Below are 22012 nucleotides of genomic sequence, written 5' to 3' on the forward strand. Positions count from 1 at the left end.
AGATTGAATTGAGAAAGAGTGAAAATAAGTCAGATTGAAAAACAGAAAAAGTGATGATGCGTAAGATAAGGAATTAGAAAAGCATAAGAAACAGATAAATTTAGTTGTCACCCAATAAAATCTACACTGATTGGAAGAAGCAAAAACAGAGAGCATAATCAGCTGAGTAACAAGGACATAAATAAACAAATAACTAATCCTAACGAACTATATTAAAAAAATAAATAAATAAAACAATAAATAAAAGGATTTCTTCAAATTCCTATTTATCAGCAAATTCTGTTAATAAATACACAAGCCCAAAATTCAAAAAGCAGCATAATCATTGAATCAGTTCATCCCAATCACATTGTTTGATGAAACCAGAAAGTGAAGGAATTAAAGAAGAAGAAGAAGAACAGAGCTCAGAGAAACAAGGCCTCTTTCTTTCAAATTTTTAATTATTTTTGTCTATTTTTAACAAAAAAAAAAAGAGGGTCACTGTCAAAAGTATGTATTATTAAATCTGATAATAATATGATGGCGTCACATGAACATGAAGCAAAGGCTGAACCTCCACCTTCTTCTTCTTCTTCTTCTTCTAACACTGCTGAGGCCAAAACGGAGACAAGGCCTTCCGTGGAAACAGACATGTCAACAAATTCGACCACCATTCCTTCAACTTCATGGTTGACACCAAAGATGTAATTTTTTTTTCTTTTCAACCCTCTCACTTGCTTTTGCTTCATAGATCTGAGCTGAAAAAGAAAAGTGTGCTTCTGGGGCAAAAGTTGGGTTCTTTTTGCAATTTTGAATTTGGGTATGTGTTGGATTTGGAGGACGGGTAGCAAGTCTGAGTCTTTTATTTAATTTTCGTGGGAATAATTTTTTTTATTATTTTTGTTTTTTGGTTTAGCATAATACGTTGTGTGCTTGGAAGTACATCTTATTTGATCAATTGTGGATGTAGATTAAGTTGAAACTTGACAATCCAATGGGTTTTTGTGCACTTGGAAATTCTGAATATATTTTGCACTGTTCTATTCTGCAGGTTACTTGCTATGTTTTGTGTTATGAGTTTGATAAACTATTTGGATCGAGGAGCAATAGCAAGCAATGGTGTTAATGGAAGCAGAGGAACTTGCACCAATGGTACCTGCTCTTCTGGAACTGGAATACAGTATGATATGCTTCTCTTAGCTCTTTTATTTCTAAGAGTGTGTCTTCAAAGGATATGTTTTTTAATGCATGACTAAGAAAACCCAATTTATGAATGTTTCATGCCCTCCTCCTGTTTCAAGGCGAGAATAGAGGATTTCGTCAAGGATTCATATTGCGTTGGTTGCCTCTATATGGTTGACCTTGAATAACTGAAAAGAAATTGGCTTATTTTTTCGATTGAAATAGGCAAAAATCACTATTGCAAGATTAAGTTTAGTTACTAAGATAAAAGTGAGACAGGAATTGAGATCATGGTGCAAAACCTTTTTTTTTTTTCCAAGCCATTACCTTTAGTAATGCAATTTGTTCAATATGAAGTACCAAAATTTCAGGACTTAATTTTCTAATGTCGAACCTTGCATGTATAGAGGGGATTTCAACTTGAGCAATTTCGAGGATGGAGTTTTATCATCAACTTTTATGGTAGGACTACTCGTAGCCTCTCCAATATTTGCATCTCTAGCAAAAAGGTAATTTGTTTTATTGTTTTGGAAATAGTTTTCTCCATATTGTTGCATAGTTGTTAAAGCTTAATATGCTGGTTTATATAATATATGCATTATTATAGTTTTAGCACAGAAGCTTTAAATATTTTTTGTTCATTGTTCTTGTATTTTATACATCTTAAACTAATTTTTACTTAGTTGGGATATTTTGTTCAGCTTTATTTAGCCTAATAATATCTTCAGAAATTTCATTTTTATGAATGAAAATTCTGAAAGCTGAACAACTGACCAAACTTTAAAAATCTTTTCAATATACTATATTGAAATCCAAGTTGTCCTTTATTTATAAACAAAGCTATTGCACTCATTAAAGCCTATCAATTCTTATGATTGTTCCCCATGAAAGTGAAATTTAACCATTTCAGTCATGTACATGCACATATCATTATGATATTTGTAATCGTGCTATCACTTTGTAAATATGAAACCTTACATAATTATTATATTTTGTAGTGTGAATCCATTTAGACTTATTGGAGTTGGATTGTCAATTTGGACTATTGCTGCCTTAGGATGTGGTTTTTCTTTTAATTTCTGGTCCATTGCAGTCTGTCGCATGTAAGTGCTTCTTCTATTGTCTTAAGTTCTTATAATAGTAGTAATTGTAAGATGTCTTTTTTGTTCCCTTATGCTTTAGTTATTCTCTATAGGTTGGTTGGTGTTGGTGAAGCTTCATTTATAAGTCTTGCAGCACCTTTCATTGATGACAGTGCCCCACCTGCTCAGGTTTGTCTTTTCTCTTGGATTAATCTGATGACTGATGTTCTCAGACTGGGAATAACTCCATTGTCCATTATGCTCATATATCCTGATATATTTCTAGTTATTGAACTGTGAACCAATACTTCTGGATGATTTTGAGTCAATTGAATGACCATCAACAATTCTGCTGTAAATGTATCATGTACATTATTCAATGGGTCATAAATACCTGGTAAATGTAATGCTATTTTCATCTTGTCAATTGCATGTTAGGCTAATTTCCTGAATTCATTTCAATGGTTTATAGATATACTAATATGGAACTGAAATGAACTGACTAATGTTTTCTTCACCCTCCTTCTTGATAGTTCCCGTGTTAACTATTTTATTTCTGGAGAAATCTTTTCTTATACTGGTTTTGTGTATCAGAAAACAAGGTGGCTTGCAATATTTTACATGTGTATACCAGCAGGATATGCAATTGGGTATGTCTATGGTGGTTTGGTAAGTTTCCTTTGGTTTTGATACCAGTAATAAATACTAGTAGAAACAGATGATGAGGGAGATGACTTTATATTTAGGATGGCAAACAAAATTTTCTTTCTGAATTTTGAAAAGAGAATGAAAAGTACGTTATAAAAAGTAAAAAGAAGTAAAATGTTAGGCTTGTAGATAAATAAAAACTTGGATGACAAATGAACTCCTTTCTCTGTAGCAGTGTATTTTCTTGCCCTCTTTGATTTTACCTTTGTTTATAAACAGGTTGGAAATCATTTTGGTTGGCGTTGTGCCTTTTGGGTGGAGGCTGCTTTAATGCTTCCATTTGCTATATTGGGGTTCACTTTGAAACCTTTGCAAATGAAAGGTGCATGTTTGTCTTGCATTGATATTATGTCATTTTCTAATGTAATTAACATCTCTGAAGTTCTGAACTCTACTTGTTGATACAGGTATGGCTCCGGGTGGTTCAACAAAGGTGCTGGCCGCTGACACAGTTGTGCCAGGAGTTCAAGGTACCATTATGTTTTGGAGTAGTGCTATATGAGATAACATTAATGCATTTTCTAATAGTATATTTCAGTTCATATAGTACCATTCCTCTAACTTAAGATTAAAGACAATGTTCTGTCCACAGAGCAGACCTAGTAGAAGTGGTACACACCTATTATTTTTCAATAAAAATTTAGGTTTCTGTTCTCTTGGCTTGCTTCAATTTTCCATAAACCATTTCCTTCATGTGATGGTTAGATGTGGAGGCTTCAAATAGCAAAGATGAGTCGGTGTCCTCGAGTGCAGAGGTTGGAGATAAAATCTCACATGAACCTTCCAAGTGAGAACAATACACTTATTCTCCATTTATAAAGTTGTTTCTTTAATGTAAATTAATGATTAATTGGCTCCTATAGTGGCCATTGATTATGTATTTCAAATTACAATTGGTTGATTCTTATCTTATTTCAGGTCAAAATCTGGAACCCCCGCAATATCAGATCAGTTCTCACAATTTTTTCAAGATATGAAAGAACTTTTGCTTGATAAGATTTTTGTCGTCACTGTTCTAGGTACTTGTTCTTCTTACTGGTTTACTTATGAATCAACTTATTTCCTTAACTTTAATTAGTATTGTTGTTAAGTTCATGTCAGAAGCTGCTATATAACCACCTTACTTTACTCACTTATGACCTTAGCACCATCATCTCAAACTATACTGCCCCTAAGTTTACGAGTCATATTGTTTTGTGTTGTCTCTTCATTCAGTTTTATTACTTGAATATTTGCAGGTTACATAGCATACAACTTTGTTATAGGTGCTTACTCATATTGGGGCCCGAAAGCTGGTTATAGCATATATCATATGGTGAGACTTCGTTTGTCTAATGACCACATGTATGTTTACGATTTTATTGACACGGTTGCTTCTTTCTACAATTCTACTATGAATTTTAACTTGCATAAATAAGATATAGATTGTGTTATTTTAAGATAATACACAGCTTAAACCATACTATTATTGGTATGATTATTGTTAAACTAAGGACATTTTACCTTGGCAGACTAATGCAGATATGATCTTTGGAGGAATCACAGTTGTATGTGGAATATTGGGCACATTAGCAGGAGGCTTTGCTCTTGATTTCATGACTAACTCCCTATCAAATGCATTTAAGGTTGGTGAGATTCTGGCACTTCTTCATACCTGTTTGTGGCTTGCCCTTCATACCAGAGTTCCACTTTTGTTTGCAGCTTCTCTCGCTGACAACATTGGTTGGTGGAGCATTTTGCTTTGGTGCCTTCTTATTCAGAAGCCAGTATGGCTTCCTCACGCTTTTCGCTATTGGTGAACTTCTTGTTTTTGCAACTCAGGTATTTTTCATTTCTGTGTGAGGAAAATAATATCTCTTGTGCTTTTCTGTTTAGACTGATCATTTAAATTAATGGTGAGAACTAAGATGTTATTACATTCTCAATGATCTCTTGCACATATTTAGGGTCCTGTGAATTATGTATGTCTCCATTGTGTCAAACCAAGCTTGAGGCCCTTATCTATGGCAATGTCCACTGTTGCCATACATATCTTCGGCGATGTACCTTCCTCGCCTCTCGTTGGAGTTCTCCAGGTTAGTCTTTTTTCGGCATTCAACAATTCTTCCTTCTTTTTCTTCTTCCCATTTCAGTTATGAACATTATTCTCGTGGTTTATCTTTGCATATTTGTAATGCAGGATCGTATCAACAACTGGAGAACGACCGCATTGATTCTATCAACTATATTCTTTCCAGCAGCTGCTATATGGTTTGTAGGTCAGTCAATCTTGCCAACTTTCTCTTGATTTGCTACAAACATCTCATATTGCCAACTTGTTTGACTCATCATTACTATAAAAAGAGCAATACGTATGATTATTCTATGATCAAATCAATGATGGATGCATGTTGGCCACATGAGCATTAGCTTGTCTTGTAGGCAAAGAATACGAATTTGTGTAATAACAAAAAAAAAACTTTGATATTGTGGCAGGAATATTTATGCATAGTGTGGATAGGTATAATGAAGATAGTGAACCTCAATCTCAGCTTCAGCCTCAACCTCAGTCTCAGCCTCAGCCATCAATGGATGAAAGGAAAAACACCACGCCGACGCCATTGCCTGAAGAGAAAACTGGAGAAACACCACTTCCGACACCATCAGTTGAAGAGAAGAGTGGAGAATCACCACTTCCTACACCATCAGTAGGAGAAGAGAAAACTGGAGAAAAACCACTTCCTGAAACACCACTTCCTACACCATCAGTTGAAGAGAAAAGTGGAGAAACACCACCTCCTCCTAAACCCCAATGATGAATTTTTCTTTAACTTCATTCCTATTGAAGCACAATTTGTTTGGCACAGTGATAGTTGTAGCAAGTGTAAATAGTAATATAGCATTATTATTTTTTTGCTTCTCTTTAATAATTAATGTAAGCATGTTTTTGCTTTTCATTAGCTGAAATAAAGGAATAGCATTCTCTCCATCCAATCCATGTTAAATGACTCTATTTAGTTAAGATGGTAAATGTTGGATTTGAGTCTTAAATAATAACTAGAAAAATTACTTTTTCTATAAATAGATGATAAGATATAATTTTAAAATAAAAAATGATATATTTGATGAGATGAGAAACAAGCATGAAGTTGCCATGTACAAAAGCAAGGTGGTGGTCATCCATCACTTATCAGTGCACGTGTAAAATAAAGATCAGCACTCAGGATTGGTATGAGACCAAAACAGAGGTTGCAATGCTGTAAGTGTGTAATATCATTTGAGAAACACATTCACACAAATGAAATAGTAAAATAGTAAGATTATTCCAACGGCAGTCAACGGTTTTCCATGGTTTTAGTGGCCCCTGGGATATTTTGATAATTAGTGCCCACAGAATGAGTTTTCATACATAAAATAAAATTATAAATAACGCAACGTTGGTTTTAGCTTCATCATCATCCTTTCCATGGCACCTACCGCCGCAATGCTCTTTCTCTTGCACTACAATGCCAAATCACATACCCCACCACCGCCCTCTTCTTCTCCATCTGCATCTACTTTCAAACGCTTCAAAGATTCAGCACTTACATGGCTTCTCAACTGCAATCTCATTCCCAAAGCAGTTTCCGACAACACCACGTTCGATCAAGCACTTCAACTCTGCACCTGCTAATGTAATTCTTTAATTTCGAGTTATCATACGATAGAAGCACAATTTACATCGTAGGTATAATAATGTCCAAAAAGGGTTGTCATGTTGAAAATGTAAATACCATCAAGTTGTTACTAATGATTATCTGCTTCTGCTTAGAATGCTAATTCCTTTATACCACCATTATAATTAAATTAAAACTTAAAAAGTTTACACTAGACTTAGGTAGGAACCTTCGAAACGAGGGTTCCTCTCAAAAAATTAGCGTATGCTGCTAATTGCAGCGAGCACACGGTATTCTTTAGTAAAAGGCGAAAGAATAGTTCGCTCTGTGCTCACTGCGCAGCTCCGTGGTTTAACACTCTGACAAGGGTTGCCTTATATATATATCTTGATGGCTAGAAATTTGCTGGTGTTGGGCGATGCGAGACTTAACTTGTTGGTCCTTTGCGTGTTACAAGTTACAACTTACAAGTGATGACTGAACTGAAGCACGGCAGCTGCACGGTTGCCAGTTTTTGTTGGAAACATGATACGACATAAAATGAAATATAAACTAGCAAGCTACCCTCGCATAGAGAAATAAATAGAATGATGATGTAAAAGTAAAGCTTAGTTTGAAAAATAATGATCTTTGAAGAGAAAAATGAAAATTGCTGAAACTTAGTTTTGTAAAAATATTGTTAACATTTAAAAATTGATAAGTTAGCTCAATAAGATATTTGTAATTTTATTGGAATATAAAAGAAGATAAAGTATATAAATTGGATATAAGTAGAATATATTGTTTGTATTAATTTAGAATTTAATTTTGATGCACTATTTATACGTGTATTTAATTATATAATGTCACATCAGCAAAAATAAATTCATGACCTAGTTTATTCTTTTGAAGTGAAATCTATGAAATTTGACACTCAAAAAATAAATTTTTTTAAAAAATAATATTTAATTATTGAATAATTTTGAGATATAAAAATTATGTATGCATTATTAAAGTTAGTCGAATGTAAACCGAGAAAAAATAAATTTTTTATAAACGAAAATACATGTATATACATGAGATAATAATTAAGAAATAAGTAATGTTAAAAGGTTTGTCATACATTTTTAAAAATTTATGGGTAAACAATATTTTCTGTTTTGCCCGTGTTTTCACCATGAGCAATTAAAATTTTCAATCCTTTCTTGTTAGTGACCCTTGAAATGGCAACATATAGTTGGCTATATGTGAAAATAGGTTTTTTCAGTAGCAATCCATCCGATGTGGTCTAATGATTGTTCTTGACTTTTGTTTATGGTCATTGCATAAGATAGCATAAGAGGAAATTGTCTCCTTTGAAATCTAAATGGTAGCCTAGCATCTGATGGTGTGAGTGTCATTCTAGGAATAAAGACCTTATCGACACAATTGTCAGAATTTAATAATCTTTCCTCGATAACTTTATCTCCAAATCTTGTAATTATCAATCTAGTACCATTGCAAAACCCTGAAGAGCGATCAATATTTCTATTAAGCATGACAGGGCAACCAACCTTTAGTTTCAATTCATGATTTGGAAATCCGAAACATTTAATTGTTGCTAAAAATTCGGGTGTGTGCATGCCTTCAATTTCATTGCTACTCCCTTAGAACAAACATTTATTGGAACTAACATAAGTCTTGCATGCATTGTTGTTCAGTTTGGTCATGTAATCATTCACCTCATCTACCGCATTAATTGTAGGAGCCAAAATAACTCGACCTTTCAAGTGGCCTTCGTTATCCATGTCAGCAATGTAATTAGAATAGATTGCTTCAACGATTGCTTCCATTGGATCATTATAATAAGTGATAATGAATTCAGGAGGTATGCTAATCAAATTGTACTCTTCACTCATTCCTTCTGATATTTCATTGCCGACCTGAAGAATCCAGTCAGCAAATTGCTGCAAATCTTGTATGCCACTATCTGCAGCCATGGATTGCAGTCGCATGTTGATAGTTAGCTTTAATATTTCACAATGCTGCCATAGATATGATGAATTCAAAGACGCATTGATGATGTCTTGTCTTGTTTCCTTTGAAATCACTGGCAAGATTTGCCTAAAATCTCCACCAAAGACTATTGTTTTCCCTCTGAATGGCATCTTTGGGCTTTCATCATGTTTGAACTTCATCAAATCTTTCATTGTCTTATCCAGTGTTTCGAAACAAAATTTGCTCATCATAGGAACTTCATTCCAGATTATTAGCTTTGCTCTTACAATTAACTCTGTCAATGGGCTTCCCTGCTTGATATTGCAAGTAGAGAATTCATTTGGGGTTAATGGTATGACAAATCTAGAATGTGCAGTCCGGCCTCCAGGTAACAATAGAGAAGCAATATCGCTAAAGGCAACAGTTAAGACTATCTGTCCCTTTGATCTCAATGCTGAAGCTAAAGTTTTTCAAAGAAAAGTCTTTCCTGTACCTCCATGGTCATATAAAAAAAAACATACGTCCATCTTGACTTTCGGCAGCGTTCATGATCTTATCATATACTCTCATTTGCTCTCTAGTTAATTTGGACAGGCATTGAATGTGTTGCCTTTGTAATTCAACACGATCATAATTTAACTCATCAAAGATCATCTTGTTTCGTGTTCTAAGATGGTCAGTATCCCCTGATGGAAATGGCATTGCCGTATAATCCCGCAAGCTTTTGGTATTACTGTTCAAGATTTGTTCAATCTCAATCAAAGTTAGGTTCTTTAATTCCTCATCACTGAAAACCAAATCTGAAATGTTGACAAAGTAAAAACATTAGTTGCTATAATTATGAAAAACATATGGTACTTGAAAAAATTACTATGAAAACATGTAAGCCACAACTCTTTAAAGATATAAAATTTAATAGAAAGGTTTATCATTGGAGTTGTCTGCTTACCAGATCGGCCAAACATGGCTCTGTGATAATGCAAAATCTCATCACATAATAAAATGGCAGTTTCTTCCCATACAGCTTCAGGTCGCACCATTGAGTTAGACCACAATAGAGTCACAAACAATTTTTGCAAATAATGACCTGAGCCCCAATGACTTGCTTCCTTAATGGCATCAATATATTCTTTGTCGTCATTAAGTAGCCCACGTGCATAGCATGCATCTCGAAATGATGAATAGATAGCACCATTGTAGGTTCGAATATCTACATAGCTTGTTAGTCCCTTTACAATATTTAACAACATCCTTAAGTAATATAGCTCACCAGATGATGGTGGAACAAAAATCATCCTTCCAATGACTTGATGACTTTTCTTAGGTTCCCAAGCTCGAGGTGAAGGTTTCCAAACAAACTTTGCTAGAAACTCAGTGTATGTTAGTTGTCTAGCTTCCGCATATTTTTCGTCAGCTGCAAACCAAGCTAGAAACATAGACTCTTTTACATTGGCCTTCGCAAGAGCTTCAACTAATGATTCATTATCTGTAAATACAACAGGTTGTTGATCTGGTAAATGAAAACTCAGCCTCTCAACAGATGGATTGCTATAGTGAATGTCATAGGAAAATATCCTCCAGGCAGCTTCACAAGGAGATATGTATCGACAATCATAAAATATTTTCACTTCATCAACTTTCATACTTGAATTGTCACTGGTGGAGTTTCTGTAAAAAGAGGTTGTGACCCGATCACTACCTTTGTTTACATAATTGAACAAATACTTGATAGATCTTGATTGGTTACACCATTTCATATTAATGTGAGCACGATATTTTAGTAACAACAATCTATTATGTGGCACAATAGGGGTGGCAAACGGGCCTAAACCCGTCGCGCCGGCCCGCGTAACCCGCCAAAAAAGGCGGGCAGGGCTGGAAAATTGGGACCGCCAAATAGTAAAAGTCCGCCTAACCCGCACCGCTTAAACCACAGGCTTTGCCAGGGCGGGGCTGGCTTCCCCGCTGGGCTTAGAATGTTTTTAGCAAGGGGTATTTTTACAATTTTTTTTACCAAAACCCAACTTTTTCCAACCCAACTTACAAGAGAATGAAGATGAAAATTGAGTATTTTGGATTATATTTATTTTGTTTTAGAGCATAGTTGTTAGAACCGAACCGGTAATCGAACCGGTTAGACTACTGGGTCACTGGGTCATTGGTTCAACCGGTGGATTACTAGTTGAACCAGTTAACCCGATCCCACATAAATAACACATATAAAATAACTAAAAACTTAAAAATTATCAGTTAAACTAATATTCTTCTGTCTCCACAGTATCAAATCTGCAACTGCAATAAACAAAGCAACGACATTGATTCAATAACATAGATTCAAAGTCAATGATGTCAATTCACTTTCTTTTCTTTTGGCTTTCTCACTTGAAAAGCAAATGATATCACCACACCCCTATAGTCCCACTATCAAAGAGTACTCAATGAACATAAACAACACCAAATTGTGATATTCAATTAGCATTTACCACATTCAAAGTTCACAAGATCTGTCCACGAAATTCAAATTTCAACTCTCAATGACCAATCTCCTTTAAATAATTTCTGTCACAAAGATTTGCATCACAAGCAAAATTAAAAGTTCAACAAAGGAAAGATCTAAACAAAACTAACCAGTCTTAGCTATAATGGGCTCAAAAACAAGCTTAGCTTCAGTAAGATACTCCACAAACACATCAGTTTCTTTCTTCTCCTTGTTACCATCATCAAGCAGAGTTCTAGCCTTATCAATTGTAGAATTTACCAGCTCCTTATTCGTAGGATAAAGCTTAAAAGTTAGAACCGATTAAGGCTTTCTCCATGTCATAAACATAATCTTCCAAAGTAAGTACTAAAAAAAATAAATCCACTAACTACTAAGAATAATGCACTAACTACTAAGAATAATATACAATAGCAACCAACATATATAACACTATAATAGATAATCAACAATCAACAATTTAACAACAATGGATAATCAACAAACTGAACAGAAATAAAAAATAAATCAACAAACAAGAGAGATTAAACAGAAAAACATATGTGGAAGTATTCATGTTCTCATCTGCCATATATAACAACAATATGTTACAAAAAATTGAACAATCAACAATCTAAATTCTAACAAAAATCAAACAGAAACCAACATACATAATCAATCTACAATAATCAATTAATTCTAACTATCAGTACTAAATTATTGAAAATTAACTTCAAAAAATTAAAAAAATTAAAAATACATACTTGGACCCTGGAGGGATGGAGGGACGAGCAGAGAAGAGGGAGATCGGAGGTGGCGACTAACGACTGACGACCAGGAGGCAGTAGGCGACGAGGAGGCGACTTGAATGTTGAATCTTCGATGGACCGTGGACGTGCTTCTTGGCGGTGGTGAGTGGCACACTGCTCTGGTTGCAGTGGTGAGGTGAATGCCGCGCTGGCTGAATCTGAACGGGTCTCCGCGCTGGCGATGAGGTGGCTGAAACTGAAGCAGAGTAGCAGACTCTCTATCTCTCAGCTGTCAGCTCTCATGAAGTAATGGTGCCATGGTGATCTCTCATGGCCAAACCGTTTGGGAAGGGAAAGTGGGAAACAGGGGATGGAGTAAATGAGACGGATAGAGGCTAGGGTTACACTTTCAGCAGCAGCTTTTGTTTTTTTTTTAATTTTTATTAGAAACTACGTCGTTTCCAACGCAGAAAAAAAAGGTTCAAACCGGTCCAGGTTAAATGAAACCCGCCGGTTCACCGGTTCTAACCAAACCCGGCCGGTTCAATTCGGGTCATTCCGGTTCGATTCCTTGTTCGGTTAGATGCCTCACCCGGACCGGTTATGGCACCGGTTCGCCAATTTTTCGGTCCGACCGGCCGGGTCGGTCCGATTCTGACAACACTGTTTTAGAGACAATATTTATAATTATATTTTGGATTATGTTTATTTTGCTTTGGTAACAATATTTATAATTATGTTTTGGATGAAAACTTGGTTTATAATTATATTTATTAGATATTTATAATTACAAAGACTTTAATATTTGTGAATATAAAAATTATAATTTGTTTATACTTTTAGAAATTATAATAGTTAAAAGTAAAAAATAGGAGAGATTTTTTATGCCTTGATATATATTATTTAATAGTTAAAAGTAAAAAAGAAAAAAAAAGAGGTTATTTGGCGGGCTTAGCCCGCTGTCCCGCCAGCCCGCCGCTAGGCGGGGCGGGCTAGGATTCTGGGACCGCCTCACTATGCGGGGCCGGGCGGGCCAACCCGCCAAAGGGCAGACTTCTGGCGGGGTGGGGCGGGCTTCCCCGCTTGCCACCCCTAGGCACAACATATCTATTGTCAAGATGAATTCCATAAACTTCCACTGTGCATCCATTATCTCGACACCTATAAACTAGGTAACCATCTTCGTCAACTGTAGTAACTTCGTTGAACTTCTTAGGGAAATGACGCATACAACGTCCTTCTTCCATGCAAGGGGAAGTTGGCTTGCTAAGACCACATGGACCATGCAGCATGAAACTTTTGACAGTTTCATAGTATGCATTATCAACATCACGATCGGAAATCTCAGCACAGATAATTTTGTCTATGTCCGCAGGGTTTGGATACTTATCTTGCTCATGTAAGAACAATAGTATATGTGCGTGTGGAAGTCCTCTCTTTTGGAATTCTATTGTATAAATAACTGGGAAAAAACAATGCTTGAATGGTATTAACGCGTCTAATTTAGAAGGGGTAAGTACGATTTTGGTCCCTAAAGTTTAGTGCCAGAATCGAAATCGTCCCTCTTGTATTTTTGCATTTAAAATACTCCTTAACGTTTTTTTCATAATAAAATCGTCCTTTTTATTATTTTTGGACAAAAATACCCTTCCCCCTTCCCCTTCCCCTCCCCCCTCCGGTCTCCCCTTCCCCCCACCCCCACCTTCCGGTCTCCCCTTCCCCCTCCCTTTCCCCCACCCCCTCCCGGTCTCCCTTTCCTCCCTCCCCCTCCCTCACTCCCACCCCCACCTCCGGTCTCCCCTTCCCCCTTCCCTTTCCCTCACCCCCTCCTTCTCCCCGCCTCCCCTTCCCGCCACCCCCACCCCAACCCCAACCCTCACCCTGACGTCCCCTCCCCTCCCCGTCTCCCCTTCCCGCCACCCCCACCCCAACCCCAACCCTCACCCTGACGTCCCCTCCCCTCCCCGTCTCCCCTTCCCCCCACCCCACCCCACCCCCACCCCGCATGTCTTCCATTCCCCCCACCCCCACCCTACCCCCACCCCGCGTCCCCTCCCCCTCCCGTCTCCCCTTCCCCAAACCCCCACCCCCACCTCCACCTTCACACAGAGAAGCATAAATAGAAAATCAACAAATTCAAGCACAAATTTAACAAGCAGAAACAGAAAGTAACAAATCAACAAAGAAGCAGATGGTGGTTCCTCAGAAATTCAAAGCACAAAGAAAAAGAAGAAGAAGAAGAAGGTGGTCGTGCGGTGGTGCGGTGTGGTGCCGGAGGGTGGCAAGGCGACGGCAGGACGGCGGCTTCCCTTCCCCCTTGCCCTTCCCCCTCTTCCCTTCCCCTCCCCTCCCCTCCCCTCCCCCCCTTCGTATACCCTTTTCTTCTCCCACCCTCCCAACGCGTTTTTACGCGTTTTCTTTTTTTTTAATTTTATAATTTTTATCATTAAAATAGGAATAGGGGTAGTTTAGGAATAAAACAAAAAAATTAATTAAAAAGGACAATTTTATTACGAAAAAAACGTTAAGGACGATTTTAAATGCAAAAATACAAGAGGGACGATTTCGATTCTGGCACTAAACTTTAGGGACCAAAATCGTACTTACCCCAATTTAGAATAAGGAAGCAATTTCTGAATGTCATGGGAAAAAATTGCAAAATTTAAATGTAAATTACGTACCTACTTCAATAGAACCAAATAATTTGTTGTATCTAAGATCCTTAATCAACTTGTCTACTTTAACTTTGAAGAGTCTGCAAATGGTGTATGGCCTGTCTTCTAGTTTGAGCTTGTGCTTTGCACAATATCGCTGTATTTCATCCCATTGCGCATTGCAAGTAAAAGTGATGAACAAATCTGGATAACCGACGCATTTACATATTGCCATTGCGTCTTGATAATTTTGTATCATGTATCTTGCCCTACCAGTAAATGTTGTCGGGAGTATAATTCTCTTTCTTTTTGAGGCTGCATTTGTCTTGCCATTGAAAACGGCATCTCGAAGGCCATTGTATAACTCAGCTCTAAAGTCGCTTTGGTGGGTGTAAACATATTTCAATTTGGCGCTTTCAACCATTGAGAATGCATCAACTAAGAATTGTTGGAATAATTGATGGGAATATAAGAGGACACCCTTGTGTGAAGGCCGATCTTGGATTCGAAATGCGAAAAAGTCTCGCATTGTGACATATTTGTCTTCATCTGTTTCTCCTTTTTTAATTTTGTTCAATGGAATATCTTCTATCCACCCATCTTCACCATAAGGGAATAACAGTGGATACTGTAAGCCTAGATAGGAGGGGTGTAGCTCAATTATTCTTTGAAGTTACCCTAATTTATTTTCGACAATAATATCTTGCTCTGTTGTAGATTCATCAAAATCACCAACAACTAAGACAGCAACTTCAGAAACTGAAGGCAAATTATAACTACGTCCATCCTTTCCTCTCTTCCCTATAAGACGTAGCCGAATTGATTTAGTAGCTTCAGCAACAAGTGCATCCTGAGCAAGCCGAAATGATTTTGCAAGCACATTATGATGATCAAGCATAATTTTGATGGTCGAGACAATATCCGCATGAAGGTTGTTCAATTTATCCCTTGAGCTGAAAAAAATAAGTTAAAATCATATAAATATAAATCTGTGACCTGATTTTGAACTAAAATTCAACTTGCTTTTGGCTGAGCATTAAAAGAAATCGTATGTAAATTACTTCACAGCAGCGATTCAATTTTGTATCTCGTTTTGAGTATCATATATATAGTTGTGCAAATTTTGCTATTCTTCCATTTGGTGGAAGCAAACTTCCCATTAAATGATAGTTTTGTCCATGAAAAATGAAGGTTGAGGGCCCACGACTTTGATTAATCGACTTCTGTGTCTTACCACCTAATGATGTAAAAGCAAACATACTGTTGTAGCTCCTAATATTCAATCGAAGGTGATTAGATTTTCATTGATGTCAAAGTAAAGTTTCCTCAAAAGATTCGGTGTTTGCATAATAGAAAGTTGAACCTGACCTCACTAGCAACATAGTGTGAATTTAGGAGATTTGTCATTATAATGCTTTTCTATGCGCTCATCGTACCATAATATAGCTCCACAGTATTGGCATGGAAATTGAGGATCACCCTATCCCAGTAAGCTACAAAAAAAAAAAAAAAAGCAAATTCACACTACCAAGCACTTCGACTCTGCACCTGCTAATGTCTTTCTTTAATTTCCAGGTTATCATACGATCGAAGCACAATTTACATCGTAGGTATAAATATAATAATGTCCAAAAAGGGTTGTCATGTTGAAAATGTAATACCATCAAGTTGTTAGTGATGATTATCCGCTTCTGCATAGCATGCTAATGCCTTTATACCACCATTATAATTAAATTAAAACTTAAAAAGTTTACACTAGACTTAGGTAGGAACCTTCGAAACGAGGGTTCCTCTCAAAAAATTAGCGTATGCTGCTAATTGCAGCGAGCACACGGTATTCTTTAGTAAAAGGCGAAAGAATAGTTCGCTCTGTGCTCACTGCGCAGCTCCGTGGTTTAACACTCTGACAAGGGTTGCCTTATATATATATCTTGATGGCTAGAAATTTGCTGGTGTTGGGCGATGCGAGACTTAACTTGTTGGTCCTTTGCGTGTTACAAGTTACAACATACAAGTGATGACTGAAGCACGGCAGCTGCACGGTTGCCAGTTTTTGTTGGAAACATGACACGACATAAAATGAAATATAAATAATATTTTAGACAAATTATAATATATTGATATTAAAGTATGAATTTAATTTTTTGTGTTAAAGTATTTTATATAGACAATATTACATCAATACAAAAAATTATTACTTAAGAAATTACCTAAATGCATGAATTAGATTGAATTTAATTAGATAACTCTAAATTCTCTATATTGTCATGCATCAAAACTAAACTATGCTATTAAGATGCGTGTATCAACTAAGTATTGAATGAGTATGATATCCAAAATATATTCGATATGAGAATACGACAATTTAAAAAAGTGTCCGCTTATTTGATAGGCTACAAATATGGTCTTAGTGAGACCTTTTTTTCCCTCTCTTTTTTACAGGATTGAGACATTGATACTATGTGTCTTGATATATCTGTTAATATTATGGTTTCATGATATATTTCTGGTCTTTACTTATCACAGTAGTTCCCGGATTTGATTATAAAACGCTTTGTTGGACACTTGGACTCGCAACTTGTTCATCAGATAGAAAATGCTGTCAATTTGTAGGGCTACAAACTTGTTCATCTCAGACAAGACTGGGACATTAGCTTACATACATTTTTTTACCATAGTTTTAGCATCAAATGATTTAATGTAGTCCATCTTTGTTGGAGTAGTAACCTGTATGTAATTAATTTTTGGAAATTACTCAGGGAGGTTGTAACATCTAGTTTATTCTTGCTACATAATCATCTTGTCATACGTTTCTCCCAAGCCTAATTCAATTCAATGGTTTATTATCAGAAAATTGTTTCATCATTCATAATCGGCCATACTATTAATGATGGAACGATATAACCATTTATCTTTAGAACCATTTATCTTATTCACTAGAATTCAAAAAATTAATACAGTATGGCAAAAAGAAAAATGTAGAATACATTAGATAGTTGATATTGAACAAACGCCTGGTGAAAACGGCATTTGATATCAAACAGATATAAAGGGGACGCTAAATAGAAATGCTTGCATTGCAAACTCATACATCGAACTGTATAGAATGTAACTGAATAATTGCTATCCCCCGATGCATTTACACCAATGACAGCTCTCCTGCAGGAATTGATCTCTTGATAAGTTTAGTCCATGACTCATTAGTCTCTTCGATTACCTTAAGCGCATAATCCTGTTTGCCAAATTTAAGTTTATAATAGAATTAGACCAAAACAGGGCATTTACCATGATATATCGATTATGACAACGCTGCAATTACTACATGTCGCACTTTTATCTTTCATGTTACTGATTTATTTTGCCAGACCCATATACTAATCTTAGAATTTGCACATAGTAGTCCTTGATGCAAACATTATTTTTGAAAAAATACAGCTGAGAAGGTAATTTTCTGAATGGAGTATCCGAACAACTACCACTGGCTCACTTAGGAGAATATTATAATGCTGATGACTTGAAGCTCAAAGAAAGCATACAGAATTTTTAGGGGTTATTTGCACCACCAAGTGATTCAAGTAATGGAATACCTTATTCGCTGCCTTGTTGCCAAGACCAAATTTATTAGCAGGCTTTCCATCGGGTATCTTGTAGTCCCTGAACCAGTCCCTAATAGCAGTGAGTGTGCCCTGAAGACAATCATTGTGTTAGATCCTGACAAAAACTACATTTTGGAATTTTGCGTTACAGTTGCACACAACTAAATGACAGAGAAGAAACTTAAGAAATAAATCATGACATAGTTTAGTAGCAGAGCTCACAGGAAAATGCTTCTCAACATCATCAACATCATTCACAAGAGAAGCTTTTGGATCATCTAATGAGATTGCAACTATTTTCCAATCAAGTTCTCCCTCGTCAATCATGGCTAATGCAGCCAAGGGTTTGACCTTCAGAACCTCACCTATCTGTCTCCGTTGTTCACCAATCTCAACTACATCAACTGCAGATAAACAATTTTACATTTTTGGACTAAGAAAAATATTTGTTAAAGTCTCCAATTTATGATAGCAAGTAATGTACTACCTGGATCATTATCTCCAAATGCTCCTTCAACATCGGAGTTGGAAAAAGATGGGTCTTCCCAGGTTTGAGGAAGTAAGCCATAGTTCCAATGTATATTATAGCTGCAGAGTATGCAAAACATATGCTTCATCTTGGGAGTAGGGCTAATTATAAAAGGTGGGGAATGGGTGTTGAAGCTCCTATATAGATTTACGGAAATATATAAATAGCAACTGGTGAAGAAGACAGACCATAGGACATTTGAATGCGAATGATCCATTAATAAAGGTAAAAGTACTACAAAAGGTCTTAGTGGGATGAGGACAAGAGGTTTATATTAAAATTAAGCTAAGCTCTTAAATTTATGAGGAAAATAAAAAAAAGAAAGAAAGAAGAAGGGGGGGGGGGGGGTTGTTGAGAAGGAGCTATAATTGCTAAATATTGATAGGTATTTCCATGGTCTGTGCCAGCTGATTGGACCAATTTTAAACTACAGAATTTTGATTATTTAGGTCTAGGATACCAGCACCAAATTGTGCAGTAACTGAAACAGAAAGACCACTCCAAATTTGAATCTTACGGGTAATATCGAAGCTTTCCCTTTTTGGTATCCTGCTTTATGGGAGTATATAGCTCATCAGTTGCGACCTCCATCTTTGCATTAGATTCTTTTGGTATTTCAACAATATAACTGAAGACACCATCACCTAATCGCAATGGAATATCATGCCAAGGAGAAACCTGCATATTTTTCACTAAATCATTTCAGTGGGTACAAGGATACAACTCATTCTTACAACATTCTTCTTTCCATATCTAGTCATACAAGATGTTTCACATTTCCTAATTCCTATCAGTTCAATGTCATGTGTGCTTGATTTCTTTATTACACAGAGAAAAGTTGGAAAGGAAAATGCCAAGAAGAAGCACATATGAATGGCATTAATCTCAACTAGCTTCTGAAATCTGAAGTTCATCAATATCAGTTGTCACTATCCCACAACAAGCTCCTTAATAAAGCAAACACTTAGGGCGAGATTACAGTTCTCATTTTAGAAGGGAAAGAGAGGGAGGGGAAGCGGCACGGGGGGGGGGGGGGGGGGGGTTCAAAAATAGTAGTCCAATTTACTTTACAAAACCTTTTCCCTTCTCTCTCTTTTCCTCCAAAATGAAACTCACAACACACTCTTCTAGTACATGTACTCCCACACAATGTGTATACAAAACCGAATAAGTAATCAATTGGAGCTTGCAACATACTAGACAGCAAAATCTAAAGCAAAAGAAAAGTAGGAACTCAGAATTTGGAAGAAAGTCAATAGGATAGTTCATGCAACTCCATGACCATATCACAGGCGAGCTTTATCATCTCCGGCATTTCCGGCATTCAATAGCTATGAAATTATGTTAGTATACTCTGTTCCTTTACTTACTGTCATTCGGTTGATTACAATAATGGACTAATCACTAAATGAAAAACCATTACACTTCAACTCTATGCTCATCTTAATTTTGATCAGTCAAAAGTCAAAACACAGAAGCTAGATCCACATGCCAACAAAATTCTCATAAAGGAAAAAGGGTTTCCACTGCTTTTCTCCTACGGTTTCAACTGATCAAAGAATGTTCGATGAAATGCAAAAATGAGTCACGGATGAAAGTAAGATGTTAAGGCACAGGATCACATTTCTCTAGTTTCAACCATAACCGAAAATTACAATACTGCAATAACAACAGATATAGAACAAAATAATCGAATTGTGGAACAACGTTAAAAAGGAATGGGAAAAGAACCTTCTTGCCAGATTTGTTAAGGAAGAAAACCCTATAATCGAGGGTCTGAGGTTGGCCTTCCTCCTTGACGAGAACGTCGGGGTTGTAGATGGCGCTGCAGGTGTAAGATTTCTTAGAAGTGGAACGACAAAGGTTGAGGGCATTCTGAGCAAGAAGCTTGTGCCTCACCAGTAATGGGCTTTTGGTTATCAAACTGGAGCTGCAGCTGGTGGCAGCCATGGCTATAGCTCTGGTAGTGACGGCTGCTGCCATAGATAAACTCAGTTCCGATCAGTGTGAGACTCGTACTTCGCCTGATTCATTTAAAAATAAAAAGTAAAATAAAATAAAAAGGTGGATACTACAATGAAGATGGCATAATTGTCTTCATATGAGTATATTTCTTTTTGACCTTTGGATGATGGATTGTATGGTTAGATTTTGATATTTATAAAAGTGTTGTTTTTGTTTAAAGTGTGGCTAAATAAATAAACCACACTTTTAACCAAAGCATCTTCATGAGAAGATATTTTTGCCATCTTCATTGTAGTATCCACCAAATAAAAAAACTAAAGTGATGTTAATTTTGGGACAATTTAATATAATAAATAGGCCAATGCTACCATGCTGAAGTGAAAAAATTTCAACATGTATTGAAATGAGGTGGAAGGACGCGTGGTCGTGTTGATATGATAGAAGGAGACACGGACTGACTGGCATTAATAGGACGCAGAAATTTGTCCAGTGTTATGAGATAATTAGATGAAAAACTATGTTTAAATTAACTGCTTAATCATTCTCTTAATTTTGGAAAGAGTTGGGTTGGTATGTATTTATGCAGTTGGGCTTTTTTTGCTAAATCCATGAATTGGACTGATATTATATGAGAATGATCCAAATTAACCCATAGTCATATATATAATAAATAACTTAGCTGTTCGGAAAAAAAAAAAAAGAAAAAGTTAGCTCATAAATTGTAGAGGGAAAAAACGACTTAGTTGATAAATTATTGTTTAATAATCAGTGGTTGCATTACATTGAAATAAATTAAATAATTTATTCTTTAAAATATTAATCTGTTAACAATGATTTATTTCAGTTAACTAAATAGTAACATTGTCAATCATTTAATCAAATAGGGACTAATTTATTTTATTTTTAAATCACAAAATCAATTTTTTTACAGTATTAAATTTTAAATAATTTAATTTATAGTCAATATTTTTAATATAATCTTAATATTCACCAATTTAATAAAGAAAAATTTTTTGATAATCAAATACACATGACTAACAATATTAGCATATTACATGATATCCCGTCTCAGCAAGCAATGGAAACATAGGCTGTAGGTCCAACATATGGATTTTGTTATGATGTGGGATGGGCTTTTTGGTTCGATTTTTCGGTAGTTAAAATTATGAGTTAAAGTTTTTGGGAGTTGGATAGAGAAGAAAAGTTTTGGTAAAAAAGCCCAATAATTATAAAAGTAGAAAGCAAAAATACAATGGTAGTTGCTAGTAATTAGTTAATTTAGAAAGAAAAATATATAAGCAAACTCGAAAAAGTAAAATAAAAAAGAAAATATGTAACAAAAAAAACTTAGTCAGAAAAATTATGATTAGAATTTAGAATATTGTTCAGAGTCAGTGTAATTATGATAATTTGAAAATTGATAAGATTTAAGGATTGAAAAAATTGGAAAATGAGAACTTTGGTTTGAAGAAAGAATTGTTTCAATTAAAATATAAGTAGA

General features: G+C 35.9%; 3 protein-coding genes and 2 non-coding genes across 11 annotated transcripts; 1 reads left to right on the forward strand and 4 right to left on the reverse strand.

Moving 5' to 3' along the window:
* Nucleotides 1-106: 106 nt before the first annotated feature.
* Nucleotides 107-5919, forward strand: LOC112791335 (probable sphingolipid transporter spinster homolog 2). Its single transcript, XM_025834123.3, has 16 exons — nt 107-683; nt 1031-1159; nt 1569-1670; nt 2160-2264; nt 2357-2432; nt 2838-2912; nt 3171-3273; nt 3359-3421; nt 3657-3738; nt 3870-3970; nt 4190-4266; nt 4463-4576; nt 4653-4772; nt 4898-5026; nt 5131-5209; nt 5427-5919. Exons 1-16 carry the CDS (start codon nt 517-519, stop codon nt 5744-5746), a joined length of 1842 nt encoding a protein of 613 aa, XP_025689908.1. The 5' UTR covers nt 107-516; the 3' UTR covers nt 5747-5919.
* Nucleotides 5920-6179: 260 nt separating this feature from the next.
* Nucleotides 6180-12184, reverse strand: LOC114927430 (uncharacterized). 5 transcript variants are annotated; one of them, XM_029297173.2, is made up of 4 exons: nt 11783-12181; nt 11171-11306; nt 9492-10210; nt 6180-9342 (listed from the first exon to the last, which is right to left on the reverse strand). In XM_029297173.2, the coding sequence occupies exons 3-4, from the start codon at nt 10183-10185 to the stop codon at nt 9044-9046; spliced, it is 993 nt and encodes a 330-aa protein (XP_029153006.1). In that variant the 5' UTR covers nt 10186-10210; nt 11171-11306; nt 11783-12181; the 3' UTR covers nt 6180-9043. The 5 variants fall into 5 exon arrangements, with proteins under 5 accessions (XP_029153006.1, XP_029153007.1, XP_029153009.1 ...); XM_029297174.2 differs by having other exon boundaries at nt 11171-11324; XM_029297176.2 differs by lacking the exon at nt 11171-11306 and having other exon boundaries at nt 11783-12184.
* Nucleotides 6818-6930, reverse strand: LOC112793681 (U5 spliceosomal RNA). The gene has a single exon (XR_003198383.1). It is a non-coding gene; the product is annotated as a U5 spliceosomal RNA (small nuclear RNA).
* Nucleotides 12185-16196: 4012 nt separating the features above from the next.
* Nucleotides 16197-16309, reverse strand: LOC112793693 (U5 spliceosomal RNA). Its single transcript, XR_003198395.1, has one exon. It is a non-coding gene; the product is annotated as a U5 spliceosomal RNA (small nuclear RNA).
* Nucleotides 16310-17328: 1019 nt separating this feature from the next.
* LOC112791336 (soluble inorganic pyrophosphatase 6, chloroplastic) lies at nt 17329-21015 on the reverse strand. Of its 3 annotated transcripts, none has more exons than XM_025834128.3 (7): nt 20880-21015; nt 20278-20570; nt 19064-19224; nt 18505-18605; nt 18240-18421; nt 18009-18107; nt 17329-17653 (listed from the first exon to the last, which is right to left on the reverse strand). In XM_025834128.3, exons 2-7 carry the CDS (start codon nt 20527-20529, stop codon nt 17561-17563), a joined length of 888 nt encoding a protein of 295 aa, XP_025689913.1. In that variant the 5' UTR covers nt 20530-20570; nt 20880-21015; the 3' UTR covers nt 17329-17560. The 3 variants fall into 3 exon arrangements, with proteins under 3 accessions (XP_025689913.1, XP_072089563.1, XP_025689911.1); XM_072233462.1 differs by having other exon boundaries at nt 20278-20617; nt 20827-20916; XM_025834126.3 differs by lacking the exon at nt 20880-21015 and having other exon boundaries at nt 20278-20624.
* Between the last annotated feature and the right edge of the window lie 997 nt (nt 21016-22012).

This window comes from Arachis hypogaea, chromosome 3 (genome assembly GCF_003086295.3).
Source record: "Arachis hypogaea cultivar Tifrunner chromosome 3, arahy.Tifrunner.gnm2.J5K5, whole genome shotgun sequence".
Taxonomy (NCBI): Eukaryota; Viridiplantae; Streptophyta; class Magnoliopsida; order Fabales; family Fabaceae; genus Arachis; species Arachis hypogaea.